The 26,130-nt window shown below is 45.6% G+C and overlaps 1 protein-coding gene across 1 annotated transcript in view; it reads left to right on the top strand.

Moving 5' to 3' along the window:
- ITGA3 (integrin subunit alpha 3) overlaps positions 1-26,130 on the top strand; it is a 69,433-nt gene that overhangs the window by 36,887 nt on the left and 6,416 nt on the right. The window contains exons 6-18 of the mRNA XM_066587334.1: positions 1,663-1,867; positions 2,428-2,621; positions 3,278-3,366; positions 3,699-3,829; positions 6,982-7,065; positions 10,552-10,619; positions 12,292-12,428; positions 13,519-13,665; positions 21,921-22,018; positions 22,380-22,545; positions 22,623-22,691; positions 22,777-22,856; positions 25,608-25,685. Of these exons, the coding sequence (XP_066443431.1) occupies positions 1,663-1,867; positions 2,428-2,621; positions 3,278-3,366; positions 3,699-3,829; positions 6,982-7,065; positions 10,552-10,619; positions 12,292-12,428; positions 13,519-13,665; positions 21,921-22,018; positions 22,380-22,545; positions 22,623-22,691; positions 22,777-22,856; positions 25,608-25,685 (1,546 nt within the window). The remainder of the gene's footprint in view (positions 1-1,662; positions 1,868-2,427; positions 2,622-3,277; positions 3,367-3,698; positions 3,830-6,981; positions 7,066-10,551; positions 10,620-12,291; positions 12,429-13,518; positions 13,666-21,920; positions 22,019-22,379; positions 22,546-22,622; positions 22,692-22,776; positions 22,857-25,607; positions 25,686-26,130) is intronic.

Raw genomic sequence — 26,130 nt, forward strand, 5'->3', positions numbered from 1 at the left:
ATTAGCGGTGAGGCTATATAGTTTAATGGCAGATTTACAAGCACAAGGGAGCCATGAAGCTCCAGACAGACAGGAAGAGAAGATAAGAAAATCTGCTTTAATTTACTGTGTTATTTCAATGCAAGAACACATTGTATAACAATAGTCACATGATTCTCTAAACCAGAACGTAGACTGTTGCCCTACCCTCTTCTTATACACTGACATGCCAAAATTCATGGGAGAGGAACTAATATTGCGCAGCATCTCCTCTAGTCTGGTGAAGTGCAACAACTTGACATGGTATTGGTTCTACAGTTGGACAGAAGACGTCTGGAGGGATGTTGAGCCATTTGGATAGCCACCCACAGCTCCGTGGTATTTGCGAGTGCAGATTCTTGGGTGCGAATGGACCTCACCACCCCATCCCATAAATCTGGGGTGCACAGCTGCAGTCCTCAAGGGAGCCCAGCAGGTCATTTTTTGGGATTTCCTCAGTATTGCACAGGTGACGTAATTATTGTTAGTGCCTCAGACATTGCCATAGGCGTTCTTACTATAAGATATCCTGAAATCATGACCTGTTAGGGCCCTTGAGGACTGGACTTGTGTACCCCTGCAATAAATGCTCGATTGGGCTCATGTGGGGTGAACGTGCAGGCTCCACGATTCACAGGAACTCACCAGGATGCTCCTCAAACCAATTCTGGACGAGTTGAGTCCAATGGCCCGATGTATTATCCTGCTAGAATATGCCATCATTGTTGGGATACATTAGGTCCATTAGGGTTTGCATATGGTCACCAAGCAGTGAAAGGTAGCGGGCACCGGTCAATGACGTGTTTACCTGGAGCAGTGCACCCAACCCGTGCCCTGAGAACACACCCTACACCAGTTTGGAACCACCACCAGCCTGCACAGTGACTTATTGACAGCTGGGGTCCATGGCTTTGGGGGGTCTGCACCACACCCAAATCCTACCATCATCTGGACACAATTGGTACTGTGACTCATCGGACCACACCACATGTTTCCAGTACTCTAGGGTCCAGTTAGCAACCTCATAAGTCCAGGTGAAATGCTGTGTCTGGTGTTGTGGTGTTAAGAGGCTCTCTGGTGGGTCTTCTGCTCTCATATCTAGTGGAAGCAGAAGAACGCTGCACTGGCCTGCGGGATATGTGTGTGGGGTCTCCTGCATTAAATGTGGATGTGATTTCTGCCGGTGTCGCTTGTCTGTTTGCATGGACAATTTTAGCCAGATGTCACTGTCTGTAATCATTAAGCACCCATGGGTGGCCATGGATTTAAGCACCCATGGGCGGCCACTGCATTGTCCACTGTGGGTGGTAACACCTTCTACGACATATTATGACAAATGTGACACTGTGGATTGAGGAATGTTAAATGCCCGCACAACGTCCGAAATGTAATGTCCCATCCGCCTGGCACCTGCCATCACGCCTTGTTCTAACTCATGTAATTTACATCACCTTGCCATGAGCGCTGGCCAGTGTTCAACCTCACAAGATAAGGAATCTCACAACCTATACAGGTGTGGACATTCGCAAGATGTCACTTGAGATGATGCCGCTTCCTAATCAATTTACATGTCCAAGGCTTCATAAATTCTGTATTTAAAGGCTACCTGAGTCAGATACCATAACTGTACTCTCCCTTCTGCAGGTTACTCTGTACAGATTGGCAAGGACTTACTACAGAAAGGTAATATCACCGTTGTCTCGGGGGCTCCTCGCTGGAACCATAAGGGTGCTATATACCTGATGCAAAAAGAGGACAAAACCTTGAAGCTAAAACAGGTGCTGAGTGGAGACCAGGTCGGCTCCTACTTTGGCAACATCATTGCCCTGGCTGACTTTAACAATGATGGGTAAGTGTTAAAAGGCTAATTAGTATGATAGAAAATAAGGAAGATGGAACAATACCTCTGCAGCGCCACCTATTGGTTGGCAGCATTCCTGCAAATCAATGTCCGACCCATTATACCAGTCTTTGTATCGATGATTGGGAATTGAAAACCAAGCCAGAATCCATACACAGACAGCCATTTCGGAGTGTTTGCCCCCTCATCAGTGTGCAGTAGGATTCTGGCTTGGCTAGTGAGAGGCCTATGACGTGAGTCGGGAGGGGTAAGGAGAGCACCTAGAAGGTGTGAGGAGACTTATAAGGCCATGCATGCTCCTCTGGGTAATATATGCAAATAAGGAAGATGGAACAATGTCTCTACAGCACCACCTATTGGATGGCAGCATTCCTGCAAATCAATGTCCGACCCTTTATACAGGTCAAGGGAACACTGATTGTGAATTGATAGTATAACAGGAAGCATGACACCCGTAGTTGTAGAAGTCAACCATAGACATAGTAGTGCCTATGATTTCTGATTTGTCTAATCCTCATTAAGACCTCATTACTTTAATTTATCCCCAGGTGGCAGGACATAGCAGTTGGCGCTCCCTATTATTTTGACCAGAGGAAGGAAATTGGCGGAGCAGTTTATATTTATACCAATGAAGTTGGGAGTTTCATTGATAAGCCATCTTTAGTGTTGTACGGTCCGTTATACTCTGGTTTTGGTTTTGCTGTGGCGAACATTGGTGATATTAACCAGGATGGATTCACAGGTGAGTAGCATCTGCAATATACACTGAATGGCCACTATATTAGAGACCCCCATTTAGACGCACGTTAGACTTACTTTGGATTAAGAACCACAGCAATTTATTGTGGCATAGATTCCACTAGGTAATGAAATCGTTCTGCAGGAATATCGGCGCCTGCGGACAGAAGCTTCCTTGCAGTTGGTGCAGATCAGATTTCTTGACTGTGCAGCGCCTGTACGTCAGAATGATTCTTGACATCCTCATCCGACCCCTTTCAGTGACGAGTTGTTCCCATCTGTAGTATCCCTCTTCCCTGGATATTTTTCCTCGATCACATCATTCTCATTGTACTCTCCATACTTCTGCATGTCAAAACTCCACGTGGTTGGTAGTGTATGAAATCCTGCCCCCGGCTAGTCTTGCACCAATGGTGAGGCTTCTTCAGAAGTCACTCAGATCGCTGAATTTTTCCATCTAATGTGGATTTACACTAAAAATGATCCACAGAAATCCTGTCCCGTGATTTTATGCTGCTCTCCGGGGGTCACAGGGAGAATTTCCATACAGGGAAGCAGCAATTGTGAAAGGACCGGGGACTCTAATAAAGTGGCCAATCGGTGTAGATTATAACCTATTGTAGAGTGAATATTGTATAATGCAGATTCTACTCTGCGCAGACCTGGCCGTGGGGGCTCCTTTTGAAGCAATGGGCAAATTGTACATCTACCTCAGCAAGTCTACTGGTCTACAGTCCAAACCCAGCCAGGTAAGTGCCTGTTCTATGGCCCTTATCAGTCATTGACTGTAGGTACTGTCACGCCATGATTAAAATGTTAAAAGTAAAGGTCCTTCTTCACAACCGATCATTTTAATATACTCTAATAGATCTAACATGAAAAATAAAGCAATTTTGCATACAGTGTTAATGAAAAATCTTCTTTTGTTTTGTATTTATAGCCTCTATGTAAATATATGTGTCTCCACGGTAACAGACTACAAACCCTGTGTAGTCTGAAGCCACTTGCACATGTTGGAAACCCCCTATAATGTAAAAAAATTGTTACAAATATAATGTGAATGTCTTTTGTGTCCTTGTAGATAATCGATGGATCTCAGATTGGCGGGATACAAATGTTTGGATATTCACTAAATGGGGGGATGGATGTTGATGGAAATTCCTACCCTGATCTGCTGGTGGGCAGTTTATCTGATCGTATGGCTCTGCTTAGGTATTACCTCTGTCTCTTGGGACTATGTGTGCATAGGAAACATGTTACCAAAGCCTGGGTTCATTAGGACTGTGATACAATAAAATAGGATTATAATAACGTAGACCAGGACTGTGATATATTAGACTAGGAGTGTGATATAAGAGACTAGGAGTGTGATATAAGAGACTAGGAGAGTGCTATAGGAGACCAAGAGTGTAATATAAGAGACCAGGACTGTGATATATTAGACCAGGAGTGTGATATAAGAGACTAGGAGTGTGATATAAGAGACTAGGAGTGTGATAAAAGAGACTAGGAGTGTGATAAAAGAGACTAGGAGTGTGATAAAAGAGACTAGGAGTGTGATAAAAGAGACTAGGAGTGTGATATAAGAGACTAGGAGTGTGCTAAGGAGACTAAGAGTGTAATATAAGAGACCAGGACTGTGATATATTAGACTAGGAGTGTGATATAAGAGACTAGGAGTGTGGTATAAGAGACTAGGAGTGTGGTATAAGAGTCTAGAAGTGTGCTATAAGAGACTAGGAGTGTGCTATAAGAGACTAAGAGTGTTGTATAAGAGACTAGGAGTGTGATATAGGAGACTAGGAGTGTGCTATAAGAGACTAGGAGTGTGCTATAAGAGACTAGGAGTGTGGTATAAGAGTCTAGAAGTGTGCTATAAGAGACTAGGAGTGTTGTATAAGAGACTAGGAGTGTGATATAGGAGACTAGGAGTGTGCTATAAGAGACTAGGAGTGTGCTATAAGAGACTAGGAGTGTGCTATAAGAGACTAGGAGTGTGCTATAAGAGACTAGGAGTGTGCTATAAGAGACTAGGAGTGTGATATAGGAGACTAGGAGTGTGCTATAAGAGACTAGGAGTGTGCTATAAGAGACTAGGAGTGTGATATAGGAGACTAGGAGTGTGATATAGGAGACTAGGAGTGTGATATAGGAGACTAGGAGTGTGATATAGGAGACTAGGAGTGTGATATAGGAGACTAGGAGTGTGATATAGGAGACTAGGAGTGTGATATAAGAGACTAGGAGTGTGATATAAGAGACTAGGAGTGTGCTATAAGAGACTAGGAGTGTGCTATAAGAGACTAGGAGTGTGATATAAGAGACTAGGAGTGTGCTATAAGAGACCAGGAGTGTGCTATAAGAGACTAGGAGTGTGATATAAGTGACTAGGAGTGTGCTATAAGAGACTAGGAGTGTGCTATAAGAGACTAGGAGTGTGCTATAAGAGACTAGGAGTGTGCTATAAGAGACTAGGAGTGTGCTATAAGAGACTAGCAGTGTGCTATAAGAGACTAGCAGTGTGCTATAAGAGACTAGGAGTGTGCTATAAGAGACTAGGAGTGTGCTATAAGAGACCAGGAGTGTGATATAAGAGACCAGGAGTGTGATATAGGAGACTAGGAGTGTGATATAGGAGACTAGGAGTGTGATATAGGAGACTAGGAGTGTGATATAGGAGACTAGGAGTGTGATATAAGAGACTAGGAGTGTGATATAAGAGACTAGGAGTGTGCTATAAGAGACCAGGAGTGTGCTATAAGAGACTAGGAGTGTGATATAAGAGACCAGGAGTGTGATATAAGAGACCAGGAGTGTGATATAAGAGACTAGGAGTGTGCTATAAGAGACTAGGAGTGTGATATAAGAGACTAGCAGTGTGCTATAAGAGACTAGCAGTGTGCTATAAGAGACTAGGAGTGTGCTATAAGAGACCAGGAGTGTGCTATAAGAGACTAGGAGTGTGATATAAGAGACCAGGAGTGTGCTATAAGTGACTAGGAGTGTGCTATAAGTGACTAGGAGTGTGCTATAAGAGACTAGGAGTGTGCTATAAGAGACTAGGAGTGTGCTATAAGAGACTAGGAGTGTGCTATAAGAGACTAGGAGTGTGCTATAAGAGACTAGCAGTGTGCTATAAGAGACTAGGAGTGTGCTATAAGAGACCAGGAGTGTGCTATAAGAGACCAGGAGTGTGCTATAAGAGACCAGGAGTGTGCTATAAGAGACCAGGAGTGTGATATAAGTGACTAGGAGTGTGCTATAAGTGACTAGGAGTGTGCTATAAGAGACTAGGAGTGTGCTATAAGAGACTAGGAGTGTGCTATAAGAGACTAGGAGTGTGCTATAAGAGACTAGGAGTGTGCTATAAGAGACTAGGAGTGTGCTATAAGAGACTAGGAGTGTGCTATAAGAGACCAGGAGTGTAATATAAGAGACCAGGAGTGTAATATAAGAGACCAGGAGTGTAATATAAGAGACCAGGAGTGTAATATAAGAGACCAGGAGTGTAATATAAGAGACTAGGAGTGTGATATAAGAGACCAGGAGTGTAATATAAGAGACTAGCAGAATTACCCGGCTTTGTATGTTTCTATTTCATGTAACTGTTTATTGTTTGCGTGTGGTTAAAAACTTTGTTTGCTAATGATATGAAACAAACATAGTAAACATAATAAAATACATTCCATTCACGGCAAGCAAATAAAAATGGCTAGATTTTATATAACAGAAATTACACGTCTCACCAGTGGCAGCCTGAAGAGATTTTAATAAAAGGGGTTGTCCGTCAGGATTCAGCGCTGTAGCCCAGCTGTGGCCTCGGTGACTGTCATGACAGATGATGTCACAGCAAAATCAGGTGACCGCTGCAGCCAATGAGAGGCTGCAGCATCACGTTCCTGAACTCCTGGTATGGCGCTCAGGATATGAACGCTGATGCCAGAAGAACGAGCGGTGACACTGCTGCCTGTCGTTGGTTTAGTAGTCTTCTCATTTCCTGTGATATCATCTGTCACAACAATCACCGGGACCACAGCGGGGCTGCAGTACTAGATCCACAGAGGGGTAAGTAAATCTCCGTTTATTATGTAAATACAGAGGGTCCTATTGAAGCGGGGTTGTCCCGTAACCAGATAACCCCTTTAATATTTGCATTCCGATTTTTTTGCAAATATGTTGAGAACAGGAGGTCCTATAGAATAGAACCCCAGTCTAAAAGCTACTGAAGCACCTGATTTACCTATGTGCCAAATTTGTTGCAGATTGGTCCAGTCATTTGGCCGTGCTGGGGTAATACATTGAGAGTGATAGCCTCTATATTCTATCATTTAACTTCACCCTCTTTTCTTTTTGTTTTCTGGTAGATCTCGACCTGTAATCAATATCAGAAGGGAGTTCTCTGTCACCCCCACAACCGTGGACCCCAGTAAATGTACTACGTCTTCCTGGTGAGAGTTGCCTTAAACTGTATGGTGTACTATATCCTGAAAAGTTTTGTAACTTTCCAACATACTGGACTTAGCATTTCAATTCCTTTTCATTTTCAATATCTGTTTGCTGTCAGTGAATGAAAATCTCTCCTTTACATTGACAGGCCTAATACTTCTCATAGCTGAGGGTTTGTGATAGCTGTATCCAGTCTGGACAATCCTCTTTGAGCTAAACAGCCTCGACTACAGACTGATATATTTTACCTCCACTGATACATTGTAGCTAATTTATCAGGACAGGAGAGACATTTGTGCTGCTCCTGTGTTTAGCTCATAGAGGATTGCATAGGCTGGATACAGTTAGCAAAGTCGGATGTGAGAAGTATCACGTCTGTAACAGGTTTGTATAAAACATCTCCATTCACTGACAGCAAGCAGAGATGTTGAATATGTGAAACCTCTTTTTACTACTAATATTTATATGGTGCCAGCATATTCTGCAGCAGTTTACAAATCAGAGAGGACAAGAATAGACAAAATACAATATTACAACCAATATAGAACCAATAGGCAATGTGAACAATAGCGGTGAGGGCGCTGCTCACAGGAGCTTACAGTCTATCAGGAAATAGGAGTAATACAAGAAGTAGCAGTGCTTGTTTTATAGAATGGTCTGGCCTTTTTTATGAGTAGGGTAGTATGAGCCGCTCACCAGCTGGTATCTGTAAATGTGCAGATATGAGGTGTGTTAGGATGTAAGAGGTGTGGGGGATATAATGGGCTAAGGGAAAATGTAGAAGGAGGGTAAATGGAGAAGAGTTAGAGTAGAGAATAGGGTAGGCTCCTATAAAGAGATGAGTTTTTTAGGGCACGTGTAAAGCTGTGGATATTGGGAAATATCAGTCCTTTCAACAATGCTATTGTTTCAGCTGGTATCCCGCTCGGAGAACACAGCCAGAGTATGAAGAAAAGAGCGCTCCAGCTGTCTTCTGCATACCCGTTTGGAGCGCTCAGCTGTATACCAGCTCTGCGCTCCATGAACACAGCAGGAGTATAGGATAATGGCACCCCCACAGTGATTTTCAGGGAAGTGCTTTAGATATAAGCCCTTCCCTGAAAATCATCCCTAGCTGGTGTAAAAAATATATATATACTCACCTCTCCGCCACTGTCAGGGCTCAGCCACATGTAGCCGTGTCTTCTCCCTGCACTGCTCTGAAGTGCTTTCATCAGCTGAAAGAGCTGTATCTGACTTGCTGGCTGACTGGCTGAGCGCTCAGCCAATCAAAGGCTGTGCTCAGCCATTCATTGAATTCAATTTTAAATCCCCGCCTTATGAAAGAGCTTCAGAACAGTCCAGGGAGAAGACGTGGCTACACGTGGCTGAGCCCTGGCAGAGGCGTAGAGGTGAGTATATATTTTTTTAAATGTTTTACACATGCTATGGATGATTTTCTGGGAAGGGCTTATATTTAATACGCTTCCCCGAAAATCACTGCGGGGTTGCCTGTGTTCTGCATACCCCGCTCGGAGCGCTCAGCTGTATACCAGCTAAGCGATCCGAGAAGACAACAGCTGTATGCTAAAGATAGTGGTCCCGCTTCTCTTCTGCACACAGTGTGAGACTTCATTTCTACACTTATGCAAAGTGAACGCTAAAAACTGTCACTCAAACTGCCGTTTGAGCGAATTTTGAGCGATCATCTTGTTATGTAAATGCACTCAGCGATTATGGCTCAAAAGATGTCTTTTGAACGATAATCGTTGTGTCTAAATTAGGTATGAGTCTAAGGTCATTATCAGAGCAGAGAGCACAGGGAGGGTGGTAAACAGAGATTAGGGAAGAGATATAGGACGGTCAGCACTGTGGAAAGCTTTGTGGATGAGCGTGACAAGTTAAAATTGTATCCTATAGGGGGCGGAAAACCAGTACAATGACTGGCACAAGGTGGAGGCATCGGAAGGGGAAAGTTTAGTGAGGAGAAGATCCATCAGCAATGAGTTACAGTTGTCAAGATGAGAATGGATCAGGGTCTTTGCTGTTTCCACAGTCAGAAAAGGTCGGATTCTAGAGATGTTTTCGAGGTGCAGGTGACATGAGAGAGCACAAACTTGCGATTTCTGTGCGATGTGTTCTTAGCATTAGAAAACCCCATTGATATTTGTGTTTAAAAAAAAAAGCGGCGATATCGCGTGAAAAAAACGTGCAAGAAAAACGCAAGTGTGGAAGAGCCCTGAATATAGGGAGAGAAATAAAGATCAAAGTCAAATTTGTCCCCAAGACAACAGGTGTGCTGGGTTATTGTAGTACCGCCCCTTTCTCACCATGGACACCCTAAAAACGCTCACTGTTGCCCTCATCCACTCTCGGCTCAATTATTGCAACTCGCTGCTGATCGGCCTCCCCCGTGCCAGACTCTACACCCTCCAATTCATCTTGACTGCGGCAGCCAGGCTCATCTTCCTGTCCAGCCGCTACTCGGACGCCTCTGCCCTGTGGCGGTCGCTGCACTGGCTGCCCGTTAAATACAGAATTCAATTCAAACCCACTACCTTCATCCATAAAGCTCTCCGTAGCGCAGTGCTGCCCACATTGCCCCCCTCATCTCAATCCATCACCCAGACCGCGCCCTCCGTTCCACTAATGAAATCAGATAAACTGCCCCTTTAATTCGAACCTCTCTCTCCCGCCTCCAAGACTTCTCCAGAGCAGCACCAGTCCTCTGGAACGCACTACCAAAGGCTACCCGAGCAATCCAGGACTCGCAGAACTTCAGGCGTGCTCTAAAAATGCACCTCTTCAGGGAGGCATACCGAATTCCCTAAACAAACCCCTCTGTACCCCGCCTGATAACATGCTCCCTGACCTACTGACTGCAACCCCTGCTAGCCGTAATCAAGCGGCACCTGCAGTCATATCGATTCAGCCACCACACGGCTTAAGTCTGATCATTGTCTATGTGTATAGCATCCCACACTCTCAACCTCGCCATACCGTGCACATCTCCAGCCCCTTTACCTTCTGTATCCCCCCATTATTTGTAGTATGTAAGCTCGTTGGAGCCCCCCACCCCTACTGTTTCCATCAACTGATTACTACATGTAACCGTGGTTTTTATACTTTTGGTTTTCGTATCTGTTCTCCCTTGTTTTGTAAGCGCTGCGGAATATGTTGGCGCTATATAGTATTATTATTACTACCACACGATGAGGTTTAAAGGGTCACTTACATCATCTTTGAGCCCCATAAACTATGCCCCCATGAAGTCTTGTGCACCGGAAGCTTGACTTCTTCTGCACGCGCATCTCCCATTCATCTCTACTGGAGCTGCTCATGCGGGAAGAGTCAAACTGCCAGTACGGAGACACAGTGCTCAAACGTGGTGCCCGCTCAATATAAAACATTCCTTCCCGGACTCCCCGTTCCATCACTTTTGAGCCCATAATGTAGTTTATTGTGTCCTCTGCAGTACTGACCCCGTTCTTCCCTGTCTTGTGTTACAGTATGGATATTCGTCTCTGCTTCTCGTACATGCTAAGTACAGGTGACGCCAGTAATAAGCAGAACATTAGTAAGTATTTCGCTGTCATTTATGTGAGCGTTCCTCTGTGCTCGGGATTTGGCCAACAAACTAGTAACATTAACCCTCTCCACTGTCTGATGTCTAAAGACATTCTGATTGAAGGCTATACAGCTCCAATGTCGGAAGACGTCCAACAGGGTATTCTTACTGTATATTACTGGCCGCTCTGTTGTCGGGGGGCCTCTCCAGCATGTCCCATACCTTAGTACTGGCTCTAGCCAGCAGATGGCGCCATTGTATAATGGCAGAGAGAGAAAAACCCCTGGGAAACCCAGAATTAAAAATTGGATTGGAAAGGGTTAAAAGGCCCTTTTACACAGGCCAATAAATCATTGAGATTCCTGCATCCAGCGGGAATCTGAACACTTATCGTTCAGTGTAAATGCCCGGACTGAACTACGAATGAGAATTAATTAGCTTCTCGTTCATGGTTCAGTTTCTGCACGCATGATCGGCCCATGTAAACATTTTTTCTGATGGCATTTACTGTGCAGGAATTTTAATGTGATGTTTTAATAAATTGGATTTTTATGTATTCATCAATACCCATTTTTTCATTTTTTTTTCAAGCAACAACTGGGAAATAATGTTTTTCAACTTTTAATTTTTTTTCATTTTTTGTCATCGCTAAAAAATCTTTTAGACTTACTTTTTTATTAGTTGAGCTTGAAATTTATTTTTTACAGTATACAGCAGTACATTAATATTGCAGTATACTGTATTCTGACTGGCATCTTGAGACATGCCACAGGAACGTCTCAATAGGCAATCATTCATGGCTGCTATTATACCCCAATCGCACCTGGAAATTTCATCATGGGGAGCCTTTTCGGGTATTCCAATCCTAATTGGGGCATTTAAATGGTTAACAGTTGTGATCTGAGTTATCTCTGATTGTGAATGTTGTGGGCATGTATGGAGCAGATTTGGCTCCCAAGCCTACTTTGTACAATGACATCCGAAGTGCGCTGTACGGTGCACATCAGGAAGGGGTTAATATTTTGTGCTGATTTATTTCCTATTATGTCTTTATTGAGGTTGTAGCTTTTTTTTTCAATGCTGAGCTCCAAATTTCCAGGGATGACATATAATTAAATTATAAAATTCTGTCTGCCTGCAGCCACCACTAGGGGGGGCAAACTGCATACTGTGTTATTATAGAGTTCTATGTCTAATCAGTATACAGTAAGCTCCTCAGCTCCCTCTATGGGTGGCTGCAGGTAGACAGAATTTTATCATTTAAAGGTGATCTGTCAGCTACTTTGAGCCCTATTAGTTAAGCTTATGGGATCAAAGTAGCTGACCCACTGAGTCCGGGGATATAAGTTTTAGACTTACCTTCCTTGCCATTCTTTCGCTGTCAAACCCACTACTGAATGCTTCCAGTGGACTTCATGGTACATGTATAGAATGATAGGAGCACATTGAGCATGCTTATGTAGACCGCAGAATACATTGCAGCAGCAAGTTTGAGAAATGACAGAGGGGGAATGGCAGGGAAGGTAAGTATAAAACTTACATACCTGGACTCAGTGGGTCAGCTACTTAAAGCCCATAAGCTGAACTTATAGGGCTCAAAGTAGCTGACTTTCTTTTTAACACTATGTCTATGCAAGAGCTGTACGTAAATAACATAACATTTACCTATTCTCCATTGTAGCTCTCCAGTACACAGTGGAAGCCGACTTTGATAGACGTCCTTCTCGAGTGAGATTTCTAGGGGCAGCCGGAAGTGTTTACAAAGGATTTTTCCCAATGCCAGATACCCAATGCCAAAACCTAAAGCTTCTGTTACTAGTAAGGAACTAATATAGCCTTATACTCTGTGTGCACCAGGGTATATCCATATACGCATAGTCTATGGGCTTGGTCTGGCATCATGTTATGTTAATGTGATGGATATGCTATGTAGTAGATGCACTCTCAGATTTTGTTTGTGGGAGAAGTGGATGAGAAGGAACATTCACCTTAACTAAATATGGTTGTATCTTAGCCATTGAACTGCAAAATGAGTGAATGGAAACATAAGAGCGACCATAGAAACCTTAATACATCAATGGTTGGTGAAATACCTGCATATATGTTGATAAGTTGGAGATGGGAATAGGATGAACAGAATAGCCTTTGCTAGGGGCATACATAGAGTTAAAGAACATGTTTGGATAGGTCATCAATAGTTGATCGGCAGTAGACCACTGCTCAGGATCCCACCAATCAGCTGATCGTCGGGCCTGCTGTCAGTGCAGACACGACTGGAAACATATAGTGCTGTCAGCATTGCAGCAGCTAGGTTTGGTACTACAAGCACAGCTCCAATTGAATTCAATGGGAGCTGTGCCTGCCACTACCAACCCGGGCTGCTGCAAAATGGACAGCGCTATCTGCTTCTAGCACTGCCCACATTGACAGCAGGCCCAGGGATCAGCTGATCTACGGGGATCCTGAGCGGCAGATTCCTACCGATCAACTGTTGATGACCTATCCTGAGGATACATCATCAGCAATAGTAAAAGTGTTGACAACCCATTTACGTAATAAAATTATGACTACCTACAACCACTATTAGGGGGAGTTAGCTGCTTGTGATTTTATACAGTTCCCATTGAACTCATTGGGAGTTCTTTAAATCTGTCTGCAGAGAGCTCCCCCTAGTGATGGATGGAGGTAAGCAAAATGTCAACTCAATGACAGTCAGGAGAGCGGTTCAGTGCCAGGCCCCCTTCTTAGCATGGGACCCAGAACACTTACTTGTATGGTCTGTGAAGGTACGCCACTGGCCTTGACACATACCATGCATCCTGCTATTAATTTTCCTTCCCATGTCTCCTCCAGTTTACCACTGTCCAGGTCTGTATTTTACCGTAATTTAATTCCTTTTATTTCCCAGGAAAGTATCCGAGACAAGCTCCACCCAATACACGTTTCACTGAAGTATAATATTCTGGAGCGTGAGCAAAGAAATCCCAGGAGGATTGTTAACCTGGACAACTTTCCTGTCCTGAACCAAGATCAGAACATGGAGCAAACACTGGAGGTAAGGGAAGCAGCATGCTATGGAAAAATCCTATAGTGCAAGGACTATCGGCCATCGGCTGTGTGGTGTGACATTATTAGTGATAGGAGAGGAATATACAACACTATTAAGGGGGTAGTACACAAACTCAAAGCTTTGTTTGGGCATATAGATGTCAAATAGGTGGTGAGTCACAGAAAAAGGCCGCTAAGAAACAGTGGTTCTCGCTATATAAACTTGGGCAATGGCCACATCTACTACTCCGTTTTCTTGTAGTGGCCACCACAGCTGACTTCGTCTTTCTCCGGTACAGCTATCAGTCATCACAACAGTGGCTACCCTATGGGAGGGGTTGTCTTCTGTCAATAAGTAGAAAAACTCTCTTGAATTGCTGTCCCTATACTTAACATCTATGCAGCTGAACACTGTTGCTAAGGAAAATCCGCTACATAGATGAATAGAGCAACTGAGTACAGGCGGTACTTCACTGCGCTTGTAGCCTGACATACTATTAGAGGCACGGCACAGTAGATATTATAAGTTTACATTAACCCATTAGGGACATGGCCCTTTTGTTTTTGGTTTCTTCTCCCTACTTATAAAAAATCATAACTCTTATTTTTCTATCATCCTACCTGTCTGACGTCTTGTCTTTTATGGGACGACTTGTATTTCTTAATGTTACTATTTAGTATACCATATAATGTACTGAAAAATTTTTTAAAAATTTCTAAGTGGAGTAAAATAGAAAAAAATGCAATTCCACTAATTTAGGGCTGTGATTTCGATCTCAGCGTTTTCCCACAATTTTAATTTTGTTTTCAAACACAGGTATTTTGATTTGGACAGGCCACAAGCCCATGGGCAGAAATACATGTCAGCTTTGGGGACCTTCAGAAGGCCCTGGGCTGCCATAACAACTAAACGGCACCTCACAATCTCATTGTGAGGGGACCTTTTGGGACTTCCTAATGCTGATTGGGTTTTTTAAATGCTACTTTCAGAACTGATAACGGCGTTTAAAAGGTTAACAGCCAAGATCAGCGTGACTGCTGATCGCTGCTGTTGCAGGTGGCTGTCAGCTGCCAAAGACAGCCAGCACCTGGCATGTATGAAGTGGGATGAACTCCTGATTCTGCTCCAAACTAACTCTACACTGGGAGGCTGTACATGTACATCTTTTTGGGTGAAGCCATTAACTACCCCTAGGATTTCTCTTAGTACTCTTTACCTTTTCTTCGATGTGTGGCTAACATTCTTTCCTGGCCGCGGGTGCTGTTTGTGGAGAAGCTGTTCCCATGCTGCATACAGCTTCTCCTCACATTGCACTCACTCCTCACTGTGTAATACTAAGACACCCAACTGATAATATAAAACTGTACTATCTACTGTATTGTGGCTGTAGTTTGTGTCATATCTGAAATTTTATGTATTTTCTACAAAGTAAAAAAAAGTTAAGTAAGTATTAGAGATGAGCGAACACCAAAATGTTCGGGTGTTCGTTATTCGAAACGAACTTCCCGCGATGTTCGAGGGTTCGTTTCGAATAACGAACCCCATTGAAGTCAATGGGCGACCAGAGCATTTTTGTATTTCGCCGATGCTCGCTAAGGTTTTCATGTGTGAAAATCTGGGCAATTCAAGAAAGTGATGGGAATGACACAGAAACGGATAGGGCAGGCGAGGGGCTACATGGTGGGCTGCATCTCAAGTTCACAGGTCCCACTATTAAGCCACAATACCGGCAAGAGTGGGCCCCCCCCCCCCTCCCAACAACTTTTACTTCTGAAAAGCCCTCATTAGCATGGCATACCTTTGCTAAGCACCACACTAGCTACAACAAAGCACAATCACTGCCTGGATGACACTCCGCTGCCACTTCTCCTGGGTTACATGCTGACCAGCCGCCCCCCTTCCCCCCCACAGCGCACACCAAAGTGTCCCTGCGCAGCTTTCAGCTGCCCTCATGCCACACCACCCTCATGTCTATTTAGAAGTGCGTCTGCCATGACGAGGGACCGCAGGCACACACTGCAGAGGGTTGGCACGGCTAGGCAGCGACCCTCTTTAAAAGGGGCGGGGCGATAGCCCACAATGCTGTACAGAAGCAATGAGAAATAGAATCCTGTGCCACCGCCATCAGGAGCTGCACACGTGGGCATAGCAATGGGGAACCTATGTGCCACACACTATTCATTCTGTCAAGGTGTCTGCATGCCCCAGTCAGACTGGTAATATGTACCTTAACAGTAACCGCGTTGGTGGTAATGTGGTGGTGACTGCGGACCTAGTAGCGCAGTTGTATTTTGTTGGTTTTCGGAATGCGGCCAGGATTAAGTGGGCCGTGGCGGGGGGATGGTGTGGGGGCTCTCTTGTTGTGTCGGTAAAGGTGAAATTCTTGGACTGCCACCAGACGAACCAATGCAAAGGCATTTGCCAAGAATGTTTTCCCTGTTGGAGGAGGAGGGGGATGTTTTTGAGGCACTACGTGTCCTCTCCACGTGTCCGTGGTTATATGCACCTTAACAGTAACCGCGTTGGTGGGAAATGGCCTCGCCGCCATCATGTCTTTGGGAAGCCTCTGTTTCCACACCCCAGAGACATACCATTAGCAGCGGTATAGGCAGAGCCCAGAATTCGTAACATTTCAGCCGTAGCATTAGGACAGGCCCCACTAACATATCAGTAGCAGCATTATAGGAGGAGCGCAGTCTTCGTTCCATGTCAGCAATAGTAGCACTCAAGACAGGCCCCAGTAACAATTCCGAAGCAGCAGTATAGCGGGAGCGCAGTCTTCGTTCCATGTCAGCAATAGTAGCACTCAAAACAGGCCCCAGTAACAATTCCGAAGCAGCAGTATAGCGGGAGCGCAGTCTTCGTTCCATGTCAGCAATAGTAGCACTCAAGACAGGCCCCAGTAACAATTCTGAAGCAGCAGTATAGTGGGAGCGCAGTCTTAGTTCCATTTCAGTAGCCTTAGTATAGCCAAGGCCCAAGTTACATTTATGTAGCTAAAGTGTAGGCCAACCCCACACACCTTTCTGTACCATGAGTGCAGGCGAAGAACATACAAATTGCTATGATTACACTGTAGGTGAGGGCCCCCAAAAATTGGTGTACCAACAGTACTAATGTACCTCAGTAAAAATTGGCCATGCCCAACCAAGATGGCAGGTGAATCGCTTTGGTTAATGTGGCTTAAGTGGTAACTAGGCCTGGAGGCAGCCCAGTGTAACGAAAAATTGGTTCAAGTTAAAGTTCCAATGCTTTTAAGCGCATTGAAACTTATAAAAATTGTTCAGAAAAATTATTTGAGTGAGCCTTGTGGCCCTAAGAAAAATTGCCCGTTCAGCGTGATTACGTGAGGTTTCAGGAGGAGGAGCAGGAGGAGGAGGAGGAATATTAGACACAGATTGATGAAGCAGAAATGTCCCCGTTTTGGATGGTGAGAGAGAACGTAGCTTCCATCCGCGGGTGCAGCCTACGTATTGCTTACGTATCGCTGCTGTCCGCTGGTGGAGAAGAGAAGTCTGGGGAAATCCAGCCTTTGTTCATCTTGATGAGTGTTAGCCTGTCGGCACTGTCGGTTGACAAGCGGCTACGCTTATCTGTGATGATTCCCCCAGCCGCACTAAACACCCTCTCCGACAAGACGCTAGCCGCAGGACAAGCAAGCACCTCCAGGGCATACAGCGCTAGTTCAGGCCACGTGTCCAGCTTCGACACCCAGTAGTTGTAGGGGGCAGAGGCGTCACCGAGGATGGTCGTGCGATCGGCTACGTACTCCCTCACCATCCTTTTACAGTGCTCCCGCCGACTCAGCCTTGACTGGGGAGCGGTGACACAGTCTTGCTGGGGAGCCATAAAGCTGGCCAGGCCCTTAAAGACTGTTGCACTGCCTGGGATGTACATGCTGCTCGATCTCCGCACCTCCCCTGCTACCTGGCCCTCGGAACTGCGCCTTCTGCCACTAGCGCTGTCGGTTGGGAATTTTACCATCAGCTTGTCCGCAAGGGTCCTGTGGTATAGCAACACTCTCGAACCCCTTTCCTCTTCAGGAATGAGAGTGGGCAGGTTCTCCTTATAGCGTGGGTCGAGCAGTGTGTACACCCAGTAATCCGTTGTGGCCAGAATGCGTGCAACGCGAGGGTCACGAGAAAGGCATCCTAACATGAAGTCAGCCATGTGTGCCAGGGTACCTGTACGCAACACATGGCTGTCTTCACTAGGAAGATCACTTTCAGGATCCTCCTCCTCCTCCTCCTCAGGCCATACACGCTGAAAGGATGACAGGCAATCAGCCGGTGTACCGTCAGCAGCGGGCCAAGCTGTCTCTTCCCCCTCCTCCTCATCCTCCTCATGCTCCTCCTCCTCCTCCTGTACGCGCTGAGAAATAGACAGGAGGGTGCCCTGACTATCCAGCGGCATACTGTCTTCCACCGCCCCCGTTTCCGAGCGCAAAGCAGCTGCCTTTATGGTTTGCAGGGAATTTCTCAAGATGCATAGCAGAGGAATGGTGACGCTAATGATTGTAGCATCGCCGCTCACCACCTGGGTAGACTCCTCAAAATTACCAAGGACATGGCAGATGTCTGCCAACCAGGCCCACTCTTCTGAAAGGAATTGAGGAGGCTGACTCCCACTGCGCCGCCCATGTTGGAGTTGGTATTCGACTATAGCTCTACGCTGTTCATAGAGCCTGGCCAACATGTGGAGCGTAGAGTTCCACCGTGTGGGCACGTCGCACAGCAGTCGGTGCACTGGCAGCTTAAAGTGATGTTGCAGGGTGCGCAGGGTGGCAGCGTCCGTGTGGGACTTGCGGAAATGTGCGCAGAGCCGGCGCGCCTTTACGAGCAGGTCTGACAAGCGTGGGTAGCTTTTCAGAAAGCGCTGAACCACCAAATTAAAGACGTGGGCCAGGCATGGCACGTGCGTGAGGCTGCCGAGCTGCAGAGCCGCCACCAGGTTACGGCCGTTGTCACACACGACCATGCCCGGTTGGAGGCTCAGCGGCGCAAGCCAGCGGTCGGTCTGCTGTGTCAGACCCTGCAGCAGTTCGTGGGCCGTGTGCCTCTTATCGCCTAAGCTGAGTAGTTTCAGCACGGCCTGCTGACGCTTGCCTACCGCTGTGCTGCCACGCCGCGCGACACTGACTGCTGGCGACATGCTGCTGCTAACACATCTTGATTGCGAGACAGAGGAGGAGAAGGAGGAGGAGGGTGCTTTAGTGGAGGAAGCATACACCTCCGCAGATACCACCACCGAGCTGGGGCCCGCAATTCTGGGGGTGGGTAGGACGTGAGCGGTCCCAGGCTCTGACTCTGTCCCAGCCTCCACTAAATTCACCCAATGTGCCGTCAGGGAGATGTAGTGGCCCTGCCCGCCTGTGCTTGTCCACGTGTCCGTTGTTAAGTGGACCGTGGCAGTAACCGCGTTGGTGAGGGCGCGTACAATGTTGCGGGAGACGTGGTCGTGCAGGGCTGGGACGGCACATCGGGAAAAGTAGTGGCGACTGGGAACTGAGTAGCGCGGGGCCGCCGCCTCCATGATACTTTTGAAGGACTCAGTTTCCACAACCCTATACGGCAGCATCTCAAGGCTGATGAATTTTGCTATGCGGACGGTTAACGTTTGAGCGTGCGGGTGCGTGGCGGCGTACTTGCGCTTGCGCTCCAACAGTTGCGCAAGCGACGGCTGGACGGTGCACTGAACTACACTGCTGGATGGGGCCGAGGACAACGGAGATGAGGGTGTGGGTGCAGGCCATGAGGCGGTAGTGCCTGTGTCCTGAGAGGGGGGTTGCATCTCAGTGGCAGGTTGGGGCACAGGGGGAGAGGCAGGGGTGCAAACCGGAGGCGCTGAACGGCCTTCGTCCCACCTTGTGGGGTGCTTGGCCATCATATGTCTGCGCATGGTGGTGGTGGTGAGGCTGTTGGTGTTGGCTCCCCGGCTGAGCTTTGCGCGACAAAGGTTGCACACCACTGTTCGTCGGTCGTCAGGCGTCTCTGTGAAAAACTGCCAGACCTTAGAGCACCTCGGCCTCTGCAGGGTGGCATGGCGCGAGGGGGCGCTTTGGGAAACCGTTGGTGGATTATTCGGTCTGGCCCTGCCTCTACCCCTGGCCACCGCACTGCCTCTTGCAACCTGCCCTGCTGATGCCCTTGACTCCCCCTCTGAAGACCTGTCCTCCTGAGTAAGCGTTGCACACCAGGTGGGGTCAGTCACCTCATCGTCCTGCTGCTCTTCCTCCGAATCCTCTGTGTGCTGCTCCCTCGGACTTACTGCCCTTACTACTACCTCACTGCAAGACAACTGTGTCTGATCGTCATCGTCCTCCTCACCCACAGAAAGTTGTTGAGACAGTTGGCGGAAGTCCCCAGCCTCTTCCCCCGGACCCCGGGAACTTTCGAATGGTTGGGCATCAGTGACGATAAAATCCTCTGGTGGGAGAGGAACCGCTGCTGCCCAATCTAAGCAGGGGCCCGAGAACAGTTCCTGGGAGTGTTCCCGCTCCTGAGCAGGTGTCATTGTAGTGGAGTGAGGAGGCTGGGAGGAAGGAGGAGCAGCAGACAGAGGATTCGGATTTGCAGCAGTGGACGGCGCAGAACTGCGTGTTGACGATAGGTTGCTCGAAGCACTTTCTGCCATCCAGGACAGGACCTGCTCACACTGCTCATTTTCTAATAACCGTCTCCCGCGTGGACCCATTAATTGGGCGATGAATGTGGGGACGCCAGAAACGTGCCTCTCTCCTAATCGCGCAGCAGTCGGCTGCGACACACCTGGATCAGGAGCTCGGCCTGTGCCCACACCCTGACTTGGCCCTCCGCGTCCTCGGCCGCGTCCACGTCCTCTAGGCCTACCCCTACCCCTCAGCATGCTGTATTACCAGTGATTTGATTTCACAGCCAGGAAATGAATTGGCGCAAGACTGCAGGCCAAATATAATTTTTTCCCTTTTTTGAAAACGAAAGGCCCCACTGCCTCTAGTGAATGAATAATCTAAGTTTAATAACTGTGCTGTGGCCCTGCTAATGTGTCACAGAACGTGAGGGTAGCAGAGTTATTATAACTCTGGCAGAGCAGGTATTTTTTTCCCAATTAAGGAAAGCAAATGGCGAAGCCAGCAGTAAACCGTAGCTGGGTGCGTCTGATTTTTAAACGTTGCACACGCAGCCGACACGTGTCCACCGCCCTTAGGACGGACAGAGGCAGGACAAATAGAATTATTTTCAGTTTTTTTCCACCAAAAGGCAGCACTGCGTATATTCAATGAACATGAGAAGTTTAATAACTGTGCTGTGGCCCTGCTAATGTGGCACAGAACTTGAGGGTAGCAGAGTTATTAACTCTGGCAGAGCAGGTATTTTTTTTCCCAATTAAGGAAAGCAAATGGCGAAGCCAGCAGTAAACCGTAGCTGGGTGCGTCTGATTTTTAAACGTTGCACACGCAGCCGACACGTGTCCACCGCCCTTAGGACGGACAGAGGCAGGTCAAATAGAATTTTTTTCACTTGTTTTACAAGCAAAAGGCAGCACTGCGTATATTCAATGAATAATAACTGTGTTGTGGCCCTGCCTACACAATTCTTTCCCTGTAGTATCAATGGAGGGTGCAATGCTCTGCAGAGGCGATTTTGAGAAGAAAAAAAATATGCAGCACAGCTAACAGCAGCCAACACACAGCTATCAGTGGCCCTAATAAGGACCTTTGGGGGGTCTTGAAGCCTACACTAACTACCAATTCTTTCCCTACAGCAGCTCCGGTATAAACAGCACTGTCCCTCAGCTAACTCACCAGGCATCTGAGGCGAGCCGCGGGAGGGGCCGACTTTTATATTAGGCGAACACCTGATCTCCCCAGCCACTCACTGCAGGGGGGTGATATAGGGCTTGAACGACGCAGGGGGAAGTTGTAATGCCTTCCCTGTCTTTCAATTGGCCAGAAAAGCGCGCTAACGTTAGGGAAGGAAGTGAAAGTAACCCGAACACCGCATGGTGTTCGTTACGAATAACGAACATCCCGAACACCCTAATATCCGCACGGATATCAAGTTCGGACGAACACGTTCGCTCATCTCTAGTAAGTATCCTCTAAGTGTGCCGATTTCATAATATTTGCCAGGGCTTGTAGTCTATGGCCACATACAAGGTGTTTTCTGTCCAGAGTCCACAAACAACAAAAGCAAATCCCAATTCATACATACATTACACAACACACACTTTGTAATAAAAGAGCTCTTAACAGCAGTAAACGGTACACTATTGTTTTGTAGATCCAATTTCAGAAGGAGTGCGGAGCAGATAATGTGTGCAGGAGCAACTTACAGATGCAGTATGAGTACCTGAGGGACAACTACGAGCCATTTCCAAGGTCAGAGAAGTAATAGTCAAGTGTAATGTAATATGTCAATTCTATATAGTGTTCTCTGATAAACTATTTAATGCTCCATATACTAGTAACCTCCCCAATATCTCCTCCCATTACTCCATATAACCTCCCCTATATCTCCCCCTATTGCTCCATATAACCTCCCCCTATATCGCCTCCTATTACTCCATATAACCTCCCCTATATCTCCTCCTATTACTCCATATAACCTCCCCCTATATCTCCTCCTATTACTCCATATAATCTCCTTTATATCGGCTCCTATTACTCCATATAACCTCCCTTTTATCTCCTCCTATTACTCCATACTTTTCCCTATAACTCTCGCTATACATTCCCACAGAGTGAATGGGACTCAGATTCTCTATTATGACCTACATGTGAAGAGGTTGCACCTTCGAATAGTTGTGACCAATGCCCCTACTGCCACCTCTTCAGCTGATGATGCCCATGAAGCCATGCTGAATGTCACTTTTCCAGATGAACTTCTCTTCTCCTCCGTGCGACCAGTAAGTGGCAGGAGGACAATATAATGTACCGCTATATCAGATGTGTGAGCTAATATAAGTGTATTGTTCTTTCATAGGTCGGATCCTGCATCTTTGAAGGTACTGTTTTGTGTCAACTTGGGAATCCTTTCCGAAGGAACCAAAGAGTGAGTCATCTATTTGTAATCTAGTCCTTTGCTGCCTGTGTCCTGGTTTACTGCCATATTGTTTACCTGCCATTGTATTCCATAGGCTGAGATTGACATCACCTTTGAAGCATCTGGAATTGTCTTGAAGACCAGAGAGGTGACCACCGCACTCCAGCTGTCCACGTAAGAAATGGCCAGAGAACTTTAGAGGAAGCCAACGTAAAAAACATTATTCAGAGTCTAGTTTTTGTAGCAAGTTAATTAAAGCTGGAGTCTTTAAACTATGACCACTAATGATGGCTAAAAGCAAGGGGCAATGGAGCTCTACAAGGGGCTATGCTCTTTGTTCTTCTGTTGGCTTTATTTGGGCGAGGAGCAAATGGACCTTGGCTGTAGCTTTAGTGGGGTTCTCTATCCTCATTCTAGGGGTTGTCTGCTTAAGAAAACCTGATTTTAAGTATCATTTTCAGGAATGTTGAGTTACTAGAGGGAAATCCCCACTGAGGACCCTCTTCTATTGATCGGGGCAGCCAAAAAGTGCATATAGTCTTCTGACCCTTTCACTTTATTTTACGTTTTATTATGTTGTGGTCATGCGCAAATTTATCACTCTGCAGTCAGTTCTCCCTGATGACAAAGTGGAAACAGACTGTTAGAAATCTTTGTAATTTAAAAGAAAATTAAAAAGTAACATCTTGCATTGACATTAGTATTGACACCCTGTACATTAGTATTGACACCCTGTACATTAGTATTGACACCCTGTACATTAGTATTGACACCCTGTACCCGGTACTTGAAACACTTTTGACAGCGATTACAGCTTCTAGTCGTCTTGATGCCAAAAGGTTTGCATTCCTGGATTTGGGGATTTTCTGCCATATGGAGGAGATAAGTGTGTGTGTGGGTTATATGGAGTAATATGAGGAGATATAGGCGAGGCTACCAGTATATGGGGTAATAAATAGTTTATAAGAGAACAATATATAGATGAGAAGTAGATCTGACATATTAAATCACACTTGACTATTAGTTCTCTGAATCTCTTTCTGATTGGGTGGGGGCCATTTGAGAATAGCCATTTTCAGGTCTCTCCAGAGATGTTCAATTGGGTTCAAGCCAGCACTCTGGTTGGGCCACTCAAAGACCTTCACAGAATTGTCACTAATCCACCCGTGTTGTCTTGGCTAAGTGCTTTGGGTCATTGTCTTGTTGGCAGGTGAAGCTTCTCTTGTAAAGCTTTGGTTTCTTGTGCTCTGGACCAGCTTATCATTAAGAATATCTTTGCACCTTGCTCCATTCAGCTTTCCATCAACCCAGACCGGTCTCCCTGTGCCAGCCGCTGATAAATATCCTCACATCATGATGTTGCCACCACCAGGCTTCACTGTAGGGATGGTCTTGGGATGGTGATGAGTGGCGCCTGGTTTTCTCCAGACAGAACGCTTAGAATTGAGGCCAAAAAGCTTGATTTTGGATTCATCAGACCAGAGAATCTTGTCTTTCACAGTCTGAGAGTCTTTAGGTGCTTTTGGCAAACTCCATGGGGCATTTTCATGTTTCTTTCATTGAGGAGAGGCATCTTTCTGGACCCTCTGCCATAAAACCCAGATTGGTAGAGTTCTGCAGTCATGGTTGACCTTCTGGTAGCTTCTTTCATCTGCTCACAGAATCTTTGGAGCTCAGCCAGAGTGACCATTGTGTTCTTGGTCACCTCTCTTATCAAGGCCGTTCTCTGCCATTACTTAGTTTGGTGGGTCATCCATCTCTAGGAAGAGTCCTGGTTGTTCCATACTTTTTTCCATTATGAATTATATCGGCCACTGTGCTCCTGGGAACTTTCAGTGCAGCAAACATTTTTTGAAAGCCTTCTCTAGATCTATGCCTTCACACAATCCTGTCTCTTGTGTTTAGAACATTATTGTGTTTAGATATATGCTTGAGTAGGGCGTCATTAGAATGCCGAAACGCGTTGCATTTTAAAAGTTATTTTGTAACGTTGTATTTTTAATAAACCTTTATTTGGAAACTGGATCCTAAAAGATTTTTTTCCAATATATAAATATTTAGGGGCCGATAACACGAGCGTGGAAACAGCTTTTTTATACCATTTATTACAACCCTGTCTCTGAGATATACAGGCAGTTCTTTCCTTTCATGGTTTCATTTTGGCTCTGAAACGCATTGTGAGCTGTGATACCTTATATATACAGCAGTGTGTCTTTTAAAATTATGTCCAATCAACTGAATTTACCCCAGTTGGACTCCAATCAAGGTGTAGAAACATCTCAATGATGATCAAGAAAAATGGGAAGTCCCCAGAGCTAAACTTCAAGTGTCATATTAAAGGGTCTGAATACTTATGTCAATGCAAAATGTAAGTTTTTCTTTTTTTTTTTTAATTACAAAGTTTTCTAACATTTTGTTTGCAAGTTCTCATTATGGGGTAGGGAGTGGGGAATTATGGGAAAAAACTTGTGTTTTTTTTTTTTAATTTGCACAAGGCCACAACATAAGAAAATGTAAAAAAAAAAAAGTGAGATTCTGAAGACTTTCCGGACCCACTATATCTTACTGCAAAATCTCTGTGTTACATGGACAGTTAATTGATTTCAAAGATCACTGTGTAATGCTTCATTTCACCTTTGGTGGTGCTGCAGGGAAATTGAACACTTGCTGCCAGGTTCCCCTGATTGTGAGGCTGTCAAACAGCCAGATAGCATGTGACATAAAGAGGTAATAAAAATGGACAACCTCTTTTAATCTAAGAGGCTACTATATTACATTTACCATGTTAACTCGGATTGATTTAATAGCTCTGGTCAGTGATGATACATTTGAACAGAAACCTCAAGAGTGAAAAGTATTCATTAAGTCCCATCCACGTGGGCGCCTTTAAGGATGCAGCTAAGTTGCCCTATGTTTTCTTTTCAGACTGAGTAAACAGGACAGTCTGGAGGAGGAATATGCTGAATTCTTGGTGGACTACACATTAAAGACTTCATTATCTGTGTAAGTACTCCCTAAATTATAGAGACGGTAGAAAGTGATGAGCAACCCAGCAGTCAGGAGATTTACCATGTATTATGTGTGTTACCGGGGGCTGCCATATTGGAAGATGGTGCAACAGGATGATGCTTTATGGCTGCAGCAACAGGCTTCCATACAATCCCTAGCCTCCTCCAGACAGTTAAACAAAAGCAGTGGTCTAGACCTGCTTATATAGTCTTCAACAATAAAATAGATCAATAATTTTAGTCCCGCCCCTCATGCTGATGACCATTCTTGAAAATCCAGTCTTTACAACATAGCAGAAAAGCGAGATGTAGTAAACAGAAAGTATCATCTTCTTTTGTGTTTTCTACTAGTCACTGTGGAAACTGGAAAGTCTGAAAGTAATTTTTTTCTATATAGGTACCCAAGGGTAAGGAGAAAAATAGAGGGCTTAAAGGAAAAT

Source organism: Eleutherodactylus coqui, chromosome 13 (genome assembly GCF_035609145.1).
Source record: "Eleutherodactylus coqui strain aEleCoq1 chromosome 13, aEleCoq1.hap1, whole genome shotgun sequence".
Classification (NCBI taxonomy): domain Eukaryota; kingdom Metazoa; phylum Chordata; class Amphibia; order Anura; family Eleutherodactylidae; genus Eleutherodactylus; species Eleutherodactylus coqui.